Genomic DNA, 16514 nt, shown 5'->3' with positions numbered 1-16514 from the left:
ACTGAGCGGACCTCAACGAATTTAAACAAGCATGTTCTGGCTTGACAGATCATTCTATAAAGTGGAAATTACTTAGATTTTTAAGTTACACTGTTATTAATTCAATATGATGTCACAAGGTTTGCAGATGTATCAACAGCAGTTTTAATAACTAACTCTGTGGTGGCTACTGTGGAGAACAGATTTTAACAGTAAAATTTGACAAATCTTTTGTGATTAACTTTATAAAAGGACAAAACACATCAATGGCATTCACTAAGAAGGTTTTACAGACAGGCAGAGATGGGGGTGGGGGCTCTTATTTCTCATCATTAAGAGGTGGTGATATGCAAATGAATCTCGGCAGCTGAACAACAAGCACTAAAATTAGGAAAGCAAAAATCCCTCATTTTAACTTTGTCAGAAAAAATAAAATAAAATAAAATTACAAATTATTTGTAATTATAGAAAATTTATAAAAGGGGTATCAGCTGCTAATAATCTAAATTGCATAGTTAAAAAAAAAATCTGTTGGGGCTGAGAGCGCCACTTGTATAGTTGCACATCAGGTTGAACGTTAATGACTGTAAATTCTCGCCTATCTGTCAGCACATGGAGTTTTTTAAACTTATAACTAACTAAATAAAGACTGTGGGTTGGACGCTTATTTGCAGAACTCATACCTGTTGTTGAAGTTGGACTTTCTCTTTCACGGCGCAAAATGTTTGAAAATGTGTAGCGGCTCTGTAAATGAATGCACCTCCACACTGCTCCCCCTGGTGCAAGAAATTACCACTGGTTTTCCTACATACTGCTTAGGGGAGTTACAAGTCATGTTTGCATCGTCTATGTTACAGGCAGGGAATATCATTACGGTTATCTATCAGTTGACAATCGGTCAAGAATTCCAACAGACATCCATCATGGTCCTGTCACTGATGTGGCGGCCATTTTAATCGGCTGTATCTGTATGTGTTTGGAATATGAAAGGAAACTGGAGCACCCAGAGGAAACAAGACCAGACACTCATCACAGATGAACATTCATTTTAATTAGCTGACAACTTCATTTTAATTTCATTTTGATTTAGTTGTGTTTTAAGAGACTAATAAAGACTAATAATACTGATAAAAATAAGTCTAATTGCTGGATTCAATATTGTTGCCAAGTGAATGAAGCTTTCATCAGTAATGTTTGATGAATCATTCAGCCAAAACAGAATGCAGCAAGATAAAAATATTTCCCAGAGAAGAACTCGGAGAACTGTAAAAATAGGAGCATTACTCCCATCTTATATTTCTATATCAAGCACACACGAAAACACAGCCCTACCTCTATGATCGTCTCTTCTTTAGGTGCGAGATTTTTCTCCACGTCATCTTTCAGTCTTCTTAGCATCATGGGTTTCAGAATGGCCTGAAGCTTCTTCACCTTTTGGAGAAATTAGACAAAGTGTGAACGTGATGCTCAGTAAGAGGAAAAAATAAACAGAGCGAAAGGCAAGATGGGCCGGAGAGAATAGCAATGTTAGCACAAAACATCTTGGTTAAAATCTAGAATGGATGAAAACCATAAACTGTGCATACCTGTTCGTCAGTCTTGAGGTCTCCAAACTCTTCGAGAAAGGTGCTTTCTGAAGGGAACTGTAGTGGCTCCAGGAAGTTCAGCAGACTAAACAACTCCTCCACTGAGTTTTGGAGAGGGGTTCCTGTCAGCAGGACCTTGTGTTCCTGTTGGAATATGTACAATATATTTAAGAAATAAAACAACAACAAAAAACACACAAAATCTGAAAAAAAGCTAAGGATGAGATAAATAAGACTACATTTCAGCACTTAAACAACAGCCATTGTACTTTTAGCACACACAGACTAACCAGGTTCATGAGTTTGAGACCCTCAAGCAGTTTGCAGTTCCTGTTTTTTAGCCGGTGGGCTTCATCGATCACCACACAGCGCCAGTGCAGCTTTTTCAGCTCTGGACAATCAGCCATGATCATCTCGAAAGTGGTGATCAGCCCATGAAACTTAAGCACACCTGGGATAGTGTTACCCTGTGAGAGAGGGGAGGGTGAGAATATAAACTTCATATTTCAGGGTCAAGATAATCAAAGGTTAAGGTCAATATCACATCTGTGGTTCAGTTTTGATCCCAGTTTTCTTTGCTGCCTGTGATACACTTCTCTCTCTGCCCTTGTTATAAAAAAAGAAAAAGCATATTTGGTATTTCAGGGGTGGATATTATAGAACTTTTGCTGACTAAGAAATAAAATAAAGAATGCCTCAAACAACAGAAACTGCTACACAGCTGCATTATGTTCACATGACTAAAATTAGTATTCAAGCCCCTCGGATATTAGCAGAGATAAAAATTAAAGCTTGCATAATAAATGCATACACTATAGTAATGATAATTCTCTGTTATACATAAATAAGAAGCAATAAGAACCCTGATGCAACCCACTGTTACGTGTACAAGCCGTGTGAAAGTGAACGGTTGTTTAGTAACTGAATGGTTCAAGTTTTCCAATTTTTATTGATTTAAACATAAGCAGAAAATCATAAACAAAAACATCTGCTGTTTAACAGTGTCAGATAAATAAATACTGAGGCAGATGTTTAACAACACTGCAGTTACTTATGAGCAATAAAGATTTACTCTACACCTGCGATAACTCATTTGACCGACCACGAGAAATCATCAATCCAAAGACTCTGCACCGGTTCTATGAAGACTGTCTCCCAACTTTAACATTGGCTTTATCTGTATTCTTACTTCAGTTGGTCTATTTATTATTTAGGTGTTTATGCCTTTAGGTGTTTTGTCAAATAAAATACTGAAAAATGTCACAATCTCAGTTTCTTATAGACTAAGCTTCAAGCGCAAGTACAGAACAAAGTCGAACTGATTTTTTTTTTTTCCCATAGGAGAAGCTGGACCCTGTAGCATTTCAATTTTTTCCTATCAATTTAGTGATTGCAGAGCAAATAAAGACATTTTATATCATTGCAGAAGGCCCCAAAACCCCAACCCCTCTGGAATTTCAACAGGAATCAAACACCAAATATTTGAACACACCTTACATTTCAAAGCTTTTAGAGAAACATAACACAGCTGATTCAGTTCCTGGCTGATCAATGAGAGGAGATGACTGCAGTCAAACATTACCTGTGGGTCTCTGTGAAACATCTCATACTGCAGGATCATCTGCCGGCTGATCTGTGAGCCGTGGTACACAATAACGTTCATGTGCGTCCATGTGCGAAACTCCCTCTCCCAGTTGGTGATGGTGGACAGAGGCGCGATGATGAGGAAGGGCCCACGAATCCCCATGCTGAAGATCTCGTAGAGAAAGGTGATGGACTGAATCGTCTTTCCCAAACCCATCTCATCTGCTAGTATACAGTTTTTTCTAGGATGAAAAACAGAGGCATCCATTTGTGCAAATTATACAACAACTTCTTCATGTAATAGATTACAGTTTGTGTAAACATAATTGTCTCAACACATTTGTGATAATAACGTGAACTCTGCATCTCGTAACACGAATCAGTCAAACATACAAATGCTCCTCATCTAAATGATGATTTCAAATCTCGTAAGTTAAAAACTAATTTAAAAAGTTTGGGGTTTTAAAAATTAAAGTAAGGTTTGTTAAATGTTTTTAAGCTGTTTTTGCTTCTGTAATTACAGTAGAGCCAGACTTGTTTTACATCCCAACATGCGTTTGCAGGAATTTTCTTGTAATATTATGAGACTCACAGATTGGAAGACTGTTTCTCATGTGAAAGTACTTTTGTATTTTTGTAGTGAAAGGAAGTCTCACTGATCTTCTGCACCACATTTGTACATGGGTCACTTTTTGTGGAACTAATTTGTTTCAGACCAGCAGTGGAGCTGACTTTAGTCTGAAATGTATTTAGAGTGAAGCCATGAAATATGTCAAAGCTCTAGTAGGTGTGTAGTTGTTTGATTTCTTAATGTTTCTTTGGAAATGTCAACTCTGGAGTCCGACATCTCTATTTAACCCCACACATGTAGCACCTGCAAATTAATTTCGCTTCTGTGTGACCAAGCACTCTATGTCACAGTGTCAGTGCTTCTTTATCTTTTAGTTTCAAAGTCAACTCATGGTTTCAGTGTCTACATGGCCCAAATGATCCATGACAAAATCTATCACATCCACATGCAGAACAACATACAACTGTGTGGGGGAGGGGGGGACATACTGACCCTTGATTTGCGGATTAAATCAATCTATTGTCTCATTTGGTCTAGGAGTCACACTCATTTTTATTTTGGACCTCTGCTTCTTGCAATCTGGAAGTGCTCACTATGTTTTCTAGTGTGTATGTGTGATGTTTTAGTTTATGTATACAAGTAGTGTCCCCCAAAAAGGACTAGGGGATTAACACAAACAATAAAATAACTGGGTTTAAAAAAATAATTTAAAAGTTCAACTTAAATTGCCTGTTTTTCTTTTGTTGTCTATCAAAGAAAAGAAAAGAAAACAAAGAAACAAAAAACAAAAACAGCACATCAGCAGACCATGAATGCTGTTTTAAATAAAGGGAAAAAAATTAATGAATCATTCAAAGGAAGAAACCCACTTCTCTGCTAGCAGGAAGCAACAACTACTCACTAGTAGCTCAACACATAATTGAAGCACAACACGCCAGTGAAGCTGGCACACTGCGACACACTTCACCACGAGGACACATTTCCAACCCTGCCAGAGCTTGCCCACTGAGAGACTGGGCAGCGCTTCTCCGCAGCTTTTATACTGCAGTGTTGATTGATTGCTGAGTGGAGTCAGCTGCGCACTGGCTCCACAGGAGAAAGAGGTGGCACCTGAGTCAGGGAGAGAGCGGCAGGACACACCCACACACAGAGCACGCCTGCTAGAGAAGTAACAATGTATACAACCAGTATGTATGTATGTATGTATGACCTATGGGAGCCATCCAGGTGAGTCGTAGTCCTCAGTGCATAATCGGAGCTTAACTGACTGTAAAACTGTTTGTTTCTGACTTATTTTAATTAATCAATTAACTGATCATGAGCTGATTTGTTCAGTTTGCTTTATTTCTGTTTTTTTTGTTTGTTTGTTTTTTTAATTTAGCCCTAAATTTACCCTGGATTGATTAAACCTCAATGAGTGAATGTGACTGGAATGGTTCCAGTGTGTAAGTATATTCACCTGTTGTACCAGTTGAACAGTAGCCAGTTCATTCCCTCTAACTGGTATTCTCTGAGCTGGTTTCCATTCCGGTAATCTCTAGAGCGCTCCAACTTCTGCCATTTTTCTGGAGAAGGACGCTCCTTTGATGTAAACACATACAAATATAAATTGCTCTTTCAGTGCCTTCAGTTCAGTTTCATGACTTGCCTTTTCAGCACCTTTTCAGTAATTACTAAACAAAATGCAACAACAAAAATACAGTTATTACCACCCATTATTACATGTTATGTGCTGTATTTTTTGATTGGAATCATTACAAAACTCTATCCAAGAAAACTGGGATATAATCAGATGATGAAATTATTTGGTTCCTCTCATCAGTCAGAAATAAGATAAGTGAGTTGTGCCAGTTTATAAGTGTAAGATGAGGCTATTATAGAGGTTGAATGGGTAAATAAGAAGGTGATTATACTAGATTTTAAATTAATAATAGCAAAGGAGCTACAATAACTTGCTCAGTTTTTGCTCCCAAATGTCCGAAAATTGAAAGAACCACAAAAAATTGCAAAAAATGTATTCAACCTTGGAAAGTAAATGTGCTGTTTGAGAGGTTGGGATAATGACAACCTATCATGTCACACCACTGCCATCTCTTGCTTCTGCTTAGAAAGCAGTTATACTAACACTAAACAGCTAAGCACAGATCTATAGTTAAAGAACAGAATATATCTGAGGCAAATCAGACTGTGAGGGATTAAAAGAATTTAAAGAAAAAAGAAAAATCACACAAAGCCGATCATGTTTGCACTCATTAGCACTGGGAAAAAAGAAGCAACACCAAAATGGCAAATCTGAGGATCAGAGGTTGTAGAGATGTGGGCAGACAAGGTTGTCTGTTTTGCAGAAACAGCTAGAGATAAAACATAAAGTCATAATGGTGTACACTAGCGCAGTTTCCCTTTTTCTATTATCCTCCCACCAGCCTAACTTTATAATGTAAATGTTTTCTCTCACTATGTATCTAAGATGGCTCAAAAACGTCTGAATTGCCGCCCACATCTCCATATCTATTCAGAATTTCAAATGAGTCTCAGCTGTGAAAATAATAAATAAATAAGCCAATCGGAGCATTGTGGACTGTACTGAGAAAAAAGGGACATTATCTTCCTGTACCAGAGCAGGAAAAATAGTGCGAAAAATGGCAACCACAGTAGCAAATACACAGTTACACAAATTCAATATTATTCACAGAAATGAGTCCTAAATGGAGCACATTTGTTTAATCTACATATTATTACTTCAGCTAATCCAAGCACACCACCACAGCTTATGTTGCGACTGAAAAGGAACTAATGATCATCTTAGTGCAAAGGGATTAAAGGGATTAAACTGCTTCCCAATGGACAGTGACCAGAACATGACAGTATAAAACAACATAGTAAATCATGACCATTATCAGCCAGCATCTGCTACATAGTGGTATAATCTAGCATTTTTTCAAAAACAGCAGGTCTGAAGTGCAACAGTGTGTTGCGCTTTTTCCTCAACTGAACTCAACCTTGCCCGTCTGTTCTTGAACTGAGGTTTGTTACAATGAGGAAAAATTTTCTCCTTAATTTTAAAGCGCTGCATCAAGTTTTCTTATGGTACTCATCTTCAATTACGTGTCTACTCACAATGTGTCTGAGGTCTGCAGGCAGTTTCTGGATCTCCTCAAACTCTTTGATCTTCTCTGGGTCCAAGTCCTCTTGCAGCTCCCACGTTGCCTCCTCATATGAGAGACTGCACCACTTAACGAGGTAATGGGTCACCTCCTACAACCACATACAGGAAAAAAAAAAAAAAAAACATTTTGTATTTGTGCCACAGGATTCTGAGTGCACCATCACACTGAGGATCTTCGGTAATAGCTACTTTCAAACCAGAAAAACACCTCTGTGGGAGGGTGTCTGTGTTTATGTGTTACCTACCTCTCCGGTCTCTGTATCTGTGGTAACAGCTACCTCCAGCACTCTGTCCACTTCTACATAGTCGGGGTTAAATAAGTCCTCATCGGGCTACAAAAAACAGACAGAGAGGGATGAAGGGGAAAAAAAACAAAAAAAAAAAACAAGGAAAAAAACTGTTTGATTCTAAAAAATAGTCTCACATAAGAACACCTGCAATGTAATTTGACTTTAATCATTAGCATAGTGTCACAAACCGGGCTGCAATACCATGACAAAAACCCAGAGATGCATAGTGCCATTTCTCATTTTTGTAACTCTTCCACTGACAATTCTTTCTTCTCTTCTTGTACGGTGCCTATACATAGTTCTCCCCATCCACAACACAATGCCCTCTGTTGCAGTAGTTAAAAAACTCCCAGGTAACAACCATGACTTACAAAAAAAAAAAAAAAAAAAAAAAAAAAAAAGCATAAAAATGACTTGCCTTGACACGTTGCAATATTTGAACCCATTTGTCAACCAACTCTACTAACAGTTGAGAAACAGTTGTGCAACAACAACGACTTCTCTCCCATGAAGTCTGACAAGGTCAACTCCCATGAAGATGAAATTGTGCACTTAAGAACAAATTATGCTTCTGTGTCAGGGTGTTACCCCATCATGCCCTGATGGAGTTAACCTGTTAACCTCTGAAGCCCCCTGAACACTTTGCAGTAACACGGGATGGATGTGCTGTGAATGATCAGGCAGCGTGGCCCATTCATTACATACACAACCTAATCATATTTATATGTTCATAATTATTTTGTTATGGGCAACATGGCTTTGGAAATGGTTAGCTGGATAATAGCACATTAACTTCTCTTGTCATTTAAAAGCAGAATATTAACCCTTTATCCAGTCCTGAACAGCATATGAGGACATGATGGTTAACCTTACCTCGGCGAACAGGTGTTTCATCTGGGCTTGTTTGGTCCTGAAGCGCTTGATTTTCTGGTGGATTCTGGGATCTTTCTCTAGTTCTTCCAGAGTGGCCCATTTGCAGTGTAGGTAGGAACTAAAACGACATGACAAAAAACATTACCAGCTACTTAGCCTTTCAGCTCTGGGGGAGAACAGCTCAGAACAGGATGTCAAAAGGATGATCTAAAACCTGAACACTGAAAGTGGTTCAGAGGCACACGAGAAGATGATTTAAATACTCGTACAGTTTTCCATTTTTATGGGTGGATTCCCAAAACAATCAGGTGTTTGCATGTTTGAACTGTATGAACAGTTGAAAATCAATCCATAAAGAGAACAGTCTTCACCTCATTCAACATAACCAGTGTTTTCTGCACTGCAAGTGATTAAAATATGCATTTTAAGCTAGAAGTAGTTACCTTAATTGGAATTAATCAGCAATACTGAGAAAGTGTTCCCTAATTAAAGGGAAAGGAAAGATAGCAAAACAAATTCTAGTACTGCTCCTGTGGCTGCAGTTTAACATACGTGATTTAATCTATAAACCGCAACCCATAAATGGACAAATACTAGAAATGTATCTGACGTGTTTAAGGCATACCATGCAGTCACTATCCAAATGCTTATGTATTTGCAATTGCATTATGCATAATGGTGATTTTTTTAATACTACAAATATTACACTATTACTACATATTTCTAATTTCTGAATACATTACTCTAAATAAAGAAACAGAAAAGTTAAACATTCATACTGACTCAGTTTTGCTGCTCAAGCGAACTGATCATGTTTTATTCATCACCTCAGAGAGTAAATTACAATCTTAATTACTAATGTATATTTCTCTAGGTCTTTTCTTTAAGATAAAAGGTCCCAGAGAGGAAAAAAAAGGAGTCTCAAGAGATCCCTAGGCTGGCTGGAGAACCTGAGCCTCGGGGATAAAATTAACTGAGTGCTTGTGAGACTACAGATGCAAAGCTACAAGCAACTGTTAGAGAACAACATGTGTATGAACTTCAACTTACTTCAAATAAATGTCATAAAAACTATTAACAACTTCAAGAAAGGCAAGACATTCCTTTCATGCAATGAATGTGAGGTTGTAAGCCGAAAGATGACGAGTAACTGACATCCCTCCAACCAGTAATTAACTTGTCAAAAGACCTAATTATTGGCATTGCTGACCTTTTTGTCAACGCTAGCAGCTGTCGTGCAGTCAAAGTTATCATTTTATCAACGATGGTGACGACTGCCTAAATATACAAGAGTTTACACGGTCATGTCCGCACTTTCATGCTTGTATGGAAGAAGTATGGAAGAAAATTAAGTGCTGGTTTATTATGAAAGCAGTGCAGATCTGGCCTAAGACTGTTTGGCCACATAAGCAATTATAATCTGCTGGCTGGCTCGCAGGTGCGAGTGCTACTGGAAGTGCAGTTTTAGACTGTATTAGACAGAGTGGTGGCTCTAATATTCTGTATCAACTGTGAATACCACTATTTGTTCTCTAATGTGTGTCTTTCTCTTATTTTTATATATAACCCTCTTGATTGTATATATTTCTCCTGTTTGCTATTTATCCCTGTCTGTCTACTATTTAAATCCAGCACAGTTGGTGCAGAGCAGCCACAATTTCGTTGTACATATACAATAAAGGGCTATTCTATTCTAGTCTATTACACACAATTTTGCTAACTTGAGGTTAACCTGACATCAAACCTACAATGCAGCACAACATCTCTACCTGTGTCTCCTCCAACAATGATCACACAAGAGGCAAAGGAATGTCTTCACTGTTGTGCAGGAAAACATACAACAGTGAAAGTGGCCTCATCTGTGACAGCTAAAAATATCAATTTCCAGTATATGTAACTGCATGAATAAGCAATGTCAAAGAGGTACTCACAAATTTCTATATTTGACATAAAACTCCTCAATCTCCTCCGCTTGGTCCTCTGATGATGACGTCTATGGAGATACAGAAAGAGACAGAACTAATAAATGAGAAATAAGCGAGCAGCGAGAAAAACTAAAAAAAAAAAAACTACATAAGCCGAGTGTGTGTGTTCATTCTCTGTCCTTCACCTCTTTCTTCACTGTTTTTACAGCCAGAATTTTCTCAATGATGTTGGCCTCATCCTCAGGTGGTTCCTGGGAGACAGAATCAGAAGATTAACTACTGAAGCTTAAGGCTGCAATGCAATGCAAAGGTTTTATTCAAACAGGCCTAACACTAAGACTCCAAAGCAACAAACTTTTGTAATTAGATAAACACCAAAAATGTATTTTAAAAAATTCTCATGCATTTCATTTTTAATGCTATAATTATTAAGATATTAAATATCATAAAACCTTTGTGATAAAACAGATGTAACACAATTGAGAGAAAAAGTAAGAATGAACCAGATGACCATCTATGTGCTTACCTCAGCCTGCCATGCCAGAGCAGTGGCATTGAGCGCCGCGATGCGACCGGCTCCAAGAACTGCAATAGTCTCTCCATCATCATCTACCACCTTAAAGTCCAAATCTTCATTGTACTTTCTCCTTTTGACTTGTCGTCCCGAACGTCGCTTCTGCAGAAGAAGGGGCAAAAAATGAGAGAATACGGGGAGAAAAAGGGAGGAGGAATTTAAAAGAAGACATGAGGAAGTATATCTTCAGGTAAACTAAATAAAAGAGAAATGACTAAATGTTTATGCTCAGCGACTACGTATCAGTGTTACTCTTACACTTTGCAGATACTGCAGTGAATGTAAGAAAGAATGCTAAGCTAAGCTAATTAAGTCAGGTTGACACTCTGATGTGGAAATCTTGTCCATTTTATTTTGTGCCTTCAAAAATGTCTTTCCAGTCAAAAGGAGAAGCAATCTGTAAAACTCCACCTGCCTCCTAAGCCCACCCTATTTCTCAGTGACACGAACACGTTGCTCTCCTGGATATATGAAACACACACTAGTGTTGGCTAGTCCAGAATGTCTCCAGCTGCTACAGAGTGCTGGAGGAAGACTCCAGATTGGTACCAGCAAAAGAAAAAAGCATTACCGCAGCACCAGCATTGATATTCTGTATACCTGTCAAATACTGAATTGACTTAAGTGCTCATCTGCCTCCCCCCTACCTCTAAGCCTTGTAGATCCTAGAAGAACTGCTTCTAATTGCAGACTGCATCGCACAGTCAAATGTTCCTTCCTTAATGACGCAAATCTCAACATATGCATGCTTTCAACTTTTAGTGGCTCTTGTTTATTTAATGGCCTTAGACATTTAATCCTGTTTTCCATTTTGGTGGTTTGTGCACCTATTTTTGACATTCCCTGTTTTTTAATGTGCACTCTGTTCAGCTCTGGTTGTTTTAAAACTAGTATATAACTAAAGACGACTAAAACTGCTAAGATTCCTGCCATTAAGAATGTTACTGCTGGTCACAATCTCATCAAATCGACCCTTTATCCTTTGTGTAGGTTTGTCTCTGTAAATACTGTCATGACAGCCTGCTGTGTTCAGCCTCTATCCAGTTTTGCTGTGCACTCACTGCATTATCCAGGGGGTCTTGGCTGTCCTCTCCACCCATGTTAATGGCTGACATTGAGGTAGTGTCATCACTCTCCACCCCCTCCTGGACAGCCAGCTCCTGGTTTCTCCTCTTCCCCTTCTTCTTCTTCTCCACCGGCGCTGCGCCAGGATCTCTGTGAGGGCAGGAATTCTGATGAGTAATTCGCCACTCTAGTAGCCTGCAGCAGCATTTTCTCACTCAGCGGCTGGAAACTCTGTTGCTCCCTGAGGATTTGTGGCGGACTGGTTGAGGAAGTTCTTTCAGCCCTTACTCTTTGTGCTAATATGCTGAAGTATTGTCATTTCCTAATCACGAAAGACAACCACTGATTGATCACAGATTACAACGAGACTTCCCAACTGCTACCTGACAGCAAAATCAGAGCCTGAGAAATGACAGTAATTGCCTTGTTTTGCAACATTTTAATAAAGGAGTTAACAGCAAAAGAGCAAAATATAATGTTCAATACTTGAAATGATAGGTCCACAGCTTTAAGTACTTACAAAAAATACAACTCACAAATCATATCTTTTTGTTTTCACTTTGTCAAATCAAATTGTGGTATGATGGAAATCCATTTTTCCCCTTTTTAAAAATGTTATCCATCAGAAATGTAATTGTGTCTCATTTCTACTTCTGTAGCTTTCACAACATTTTTTCACAATAACTGCAATAAAACAATTTCCCTTTGGGGATCCCTGAATTTTTTCTGACTCCTTTTATTAATGTATAGAATACTGCCATAAAGCTATTCATTTTAAACAAAGAAGGGAAGCAACATAAGTATTTTGACATTCTCGAGCAGATATTTATTGCCTGTTGAATGAGCAATCAAGCATCGCTGACACAAATAAAAAAAAATCAAACTCTAAACAAAATGTTGACATGCAGTATAAGCCACTTTTTGGAAAAATTACTCAATATTCCACACTTTCTTCTGCCGCTGACTTTACAGTATAACAATCAAATGCTAATAAGTCAAAAATGTAGCTGACACATGAACTGCTTAGAGTGACTAATGATTTAGGACAGGGGTCGGCAACCTGCGGCTCCGGAGCCGCATGCGGCTCTTTAGTCCTTATACTGCGGCTCCGCCTGGACTGGGCAAATACATTAGAAGTATTTAGCTGAAGTGTATTTTATTTATGTTAGTTCTTTTTAACTCGTAGTTCTAAGTTGGAAGATTATTGTGATATTGAAATATAAAAATAAAATTATATTCTATTATTTTTTCATCGCTCAAAATAAGAGTCACACTCGCGGAAGCCGGTATACCCGCCGAAACGCCGTGCATTTATCGAGACTTTCAACCCCAGGTAGGCCAATTATGGATCTTCGGATCCACATTATGTCAGCAGCTGTTCTCCACTGTGAACTATGTTAAAGACAAACACCGTTCACGCCTGACAGATGACAGCTTACAGTCCTGCGTAAACTGACTTCGTATAGCCCCGATTTGCGGACTCTGTGCGCAGAGGTTCAGGAGCAGAAGTCCCATTGTAAACAAATCACGGCAGACCCGACGATGTTTCCATGATGAATGCTTTTGAGAACCTCTTTATTGACCACTTTTCACACACGGTTGCTGTACGCATACAGCCGGCTGTAGCTTTTCAGCTCACAGTCCGACATACACCACCAACAACACAACAGCATAGATAACGCAGACGTAAAGGCAGCGAGGCGTGATTGCGGGTGTCGCTCAGGTGCGTCCGCCTCCCCTGCAGCGGCACTGCAAACCACGTCCCGCCGCACGCATTAACCAGGTAAAATACATATTTAGGCAGAATTTTGCAAATATCTATTTTTCATTTTCAGCAGCATAGTGCTTTTTTCCAATTATTTTTTAAGAGTCAGGTCAAGGCTCCAACAGCGCAAAGGCGATATAAGGGTGGCGGCTCACAACAGTTTTTGTTTGCTACATGGATCATTTTAGTTCAGCTGGGTGTCTTTCCTTTTGTTATATTTCTTTAAGAGTTCAAAATGTGTTGATTACATAAATATAATTTAATTTTCTCTGTAGCACTTCATGGATTTCATAAGCAGCACACCTTAGTTGTTCACACAAAGCATAAAGATAAAAAAACAATATATACAGTGTTATCTTCATTTTAGATGTCAAAAAGTATTTGCGGCTCCCAGTGTTTTCTTTTGCGTGGAAACCAGGTCCAAATGGCTCTTTGGGTGTAAAAGGTTGCAGACCCCTGATTTAGGATAATACTGGCAGGCAGAGTCCGAGGCGCAAAAAGGATTCATCTTCTGCCCCGGTTAAAGACATTTTCTCTCTCTTGCACAAAAACTGTGGCAAAGTGAGCAGTAAGAAAAGACAAAAGCGGTAGATTAAGATGGATTTACAGCTGCACCACATGAGGTTTTTCTAATCTTCCCGTGGATGGTTTTATTCGAACAACACATGACGGATACCAGAGTATAACCTGGAAATGACCCCAAGCCAGAAGAGTTCACAAGGTCTTCTTTTCATTATTACAGTGGATCCTCTCTCTCTCTCTCTAACATTTTATCTAGTTTTCTCCTCTCCTCTCTTATCTGCACTCTTCCTTTACATCATTATCCCTGTAGCTTCTCATCCTTACTACCCCACTCCCCCACCCCCGCCCCTTTCACGGCACTGATCATCATCTCTTCCCTCCATTCTCTTCATAACTTTCATTGGCAGCTTCTTCTCTTCTCACACTCACTGGTATTTTTTTTTCCTTCTTTGTCTTTCATAACTCGGCTGCTTCCTTTCTTAACTTCACATCTGTTACCATTTCTGTCCTCCCTCATTTATTCACAATCCATTTCTTCCAAACTATTTTAATCACAAATTTCTGCTTGCACATCTACTGCTTTTGTCTGAGAAACCTGCTCTTTCTCTGACACCATCTCCTTTCTCTCATTCGCATTACAGCATCATAACCCTGACTCAACTTGTCACAAATATGCATTCCAGTCTACACCAATCTCTTGAGCTCCAATCTTTCTCTTTATCCACAACCTAATAGTTACTGCATGCTGCTGTGACACATCTAAAATCATCCTAGCACAAATGTAATTCACAAAGAAATCCTGTCTAAAGTCTGCCATTCTTTCTTAAAATAACCAACAGTAGCCGCCTGAAAGCTGGGTCCGAAAATGGCAAAGTGCATAGATGACAAGAACAAATAGAAGCCTGGCCGCAGACACAAGCTGAGGAAATACAATCTGGTACAGCTGCTGTTGGGTATCGTACACATGCTAATGTTTTACAATAAAAGTGCCATTAAGAGATTAAATGGTTCCATCCACTTAAACAGTAAGGCTGTTAATATATGAATGGGTTACAGGAAGGTCTGGTTCAGTTCGGAGTGCAGTTATTAATGTTATTTAAAATGTCGCATGTGTGCATCTTGTGCTCACACTTCAGTTACTCATCAAAATGAGTTCCTGTATTAAGACATGAGAAATTAAGCTGATCAAACAGAATTCAGAAAGAAAAGCCCAACTTTAATACAGGTATGTTCTGCAGGTGAGTTAAATAAAAACCCTGAATACTATTAAAGGATATAAAATATGACAGTAGCAGAATTTATGACAGATGTGTCAGTGCTCTCTCCATCTACCCTCTAATTTCTCAGCTTTTCAAAAATGAGCTGATTAATAGAAGGGGGAATAGAAATGACAGTAAAAGAAGAACGGCTAAGGTTGTCAACTGCAATTAAACAGTGTGTTATTAAGGTATATGCATCTTTATCATATTTATACATCTTCCTGTGCTTATAAGAGGTTTGTGAGATAAGACGTGAATAGCAGAGATGCTTAGTGATGGCGGCTGATAAAGAGAAACATTTTAACAGCTTGCATGGACGTTTTTGTTTATCTTCACATTAAAATTCAAATTCAAACATATTTTGTAAAATTAATTCGTTTTCAAAAATTCACAAATTTCAGAAATCACCAGCTTGACTTTAGTGGTTTATTTTGCGAAGGTGAAAATCTTACTATGCATTCATGATGTCCTGGGTCTCTCTTTAGTATTTCTCCTTTATGTAGCCTCAAAGTGAAATATTTGTAACCAAGGAACTGCATAATTTGTTGCACACGACAGTTTTACAGCCAACTTCCTCGCCATTATTGTGCACTTCAAGGGGTTTTCTAGTGCGGCCTCTTTTCTCTACCTTCTTTCCCTATAGCGATATTCTCCTTGTAAATTCTTCTCTCCACCCATGAACTGTTAGCCTGTCAGGAAGTCTTACCTGGGTTTTCGACCCCTCTGTTTTGGCGCTGACGGGACTGGCGTCTTGCTGTTCGCCTGGCCGTGGTTCCTACCATGGCTGTGGGCGGCCTGGGTGCCGTGTCCTCCCCCTGGGACTTTTGTGTGGACTCCTTGGGTAGAAGAAGCTGAAGAGGATTTGGAAATTTGTGAGCTAATGCAAGCTCTGTACAGGACAAGCGGCGGTGGTCACATTTCAATGATAACTTTAGTCATTCTTAAACTGAAGTTGATTTTTCTTTTCTTTTTTTTTTTCCCACAGCTCTTTTGATGCACATGTATTAACATTAGTTTGCTAGGGCCGTTGTATGGCAACGCCCTGCATTCTTGAACACTGTAATTGGCTGGTAAGCAGGCTTATTACATACCACTAAACACAAGTACAGGAATATTGAAATTTTGACCTGATGGTGCAGCTAAGTGATTAAGGGGTCAGTACATTATTTTAATTCATCATAAGCAGACTATGAAAAATATTAATGTCTTGGCTAAATTTTATACCAACTCAATAATTTTCAGGACTTAACACCAAACCCCACATACATGGTCCAAAAGGAAGAGTCTGCGTGCTGATGTAGATAATCTTGACCTAGGCAGAATGTTCTTATTAACCAAGAATGTCGACATCACCG

At 38.8% G+C, this 16514-nt stretch overlaps 1 protein-coding gene across 7 annotated transcripts in view; it reads right to left on the bottom strand.

The window, feature by feature from the left end:
* The window catches only part of chd6 (chromodomain helicase DNA binding protein 6), a 93240-nt gene that overhangs the window by 31801 nt on the left and 44925 nt on the right, over nt 1-16514 (bottom strand). For 6 of the 7 annotated variants that reach the window (XM_005469710.4, XM_025907159.1, XM_025907160.1 and 3 more), the window contains exons 4-16: nt 15866-16010; nt 11610-11763; nt 10501-10650; nt 10160-10225; nt 9981-10042; nt 8050-8167; nt 7132-7218; nt 6838-6975; nt 5180-5301; nt 3148-3391; nt 1856-2032; nt 1566-1709; nt 1312-1410 (exon numbers count right to left, since the gene is read on the bottom strand). In XM_005469710.4, the coding sequence (XP_005469767.1) occupies nt 1312-1410; nt 1566-1709; nt 1856-2032; nt 3148-3391; nt 5180-5301; nt 6838-6975; nt 7132-7218; nt 8050-8167; nt 9981-10042; nt 10160-10225; nt 10501-10650; nt 11610-11763; nt 15866-16010 (1706 nt within the window). Of the gene's footprint in view, nt 1-1311; nt 1411-1565; nt 1710-1855; nt 2033-3147; nt 3392-4621; nt 4734-5179; nt 5302-6837; nt 6976-7131; nt 7219-8049; nt 8168-9980; nt 10043-10159; nt 10226-10500; nt 10651-11609; nt 11764-15865; nt 16011-16514 lie in introns of those variants that run through there. The other variant, XM_019359138.2, reaches the window with a different exon arrangement.

The sequence above is a fragment of the Oreochromis niloticus genome, linkage group LG5, assembly GCF_001858045.2.
Source record: "Oreochromis niloticus isolate F11D_XX linkage group LG5, O_niloticus_UMD_NMBU, whole genome shotgun sequence".
Taxonomy (NCBI): Eukaryota; Metazoa; Chordata; class Actinopteri; order Cichliformes; family Cichlidae; genus Oreochromis; species Oreochromis niloticus.
Note: the sequence above shows the minus strand (reverse complement) of the source record. Positions and strands in the feature narration are given on the sequence as shown.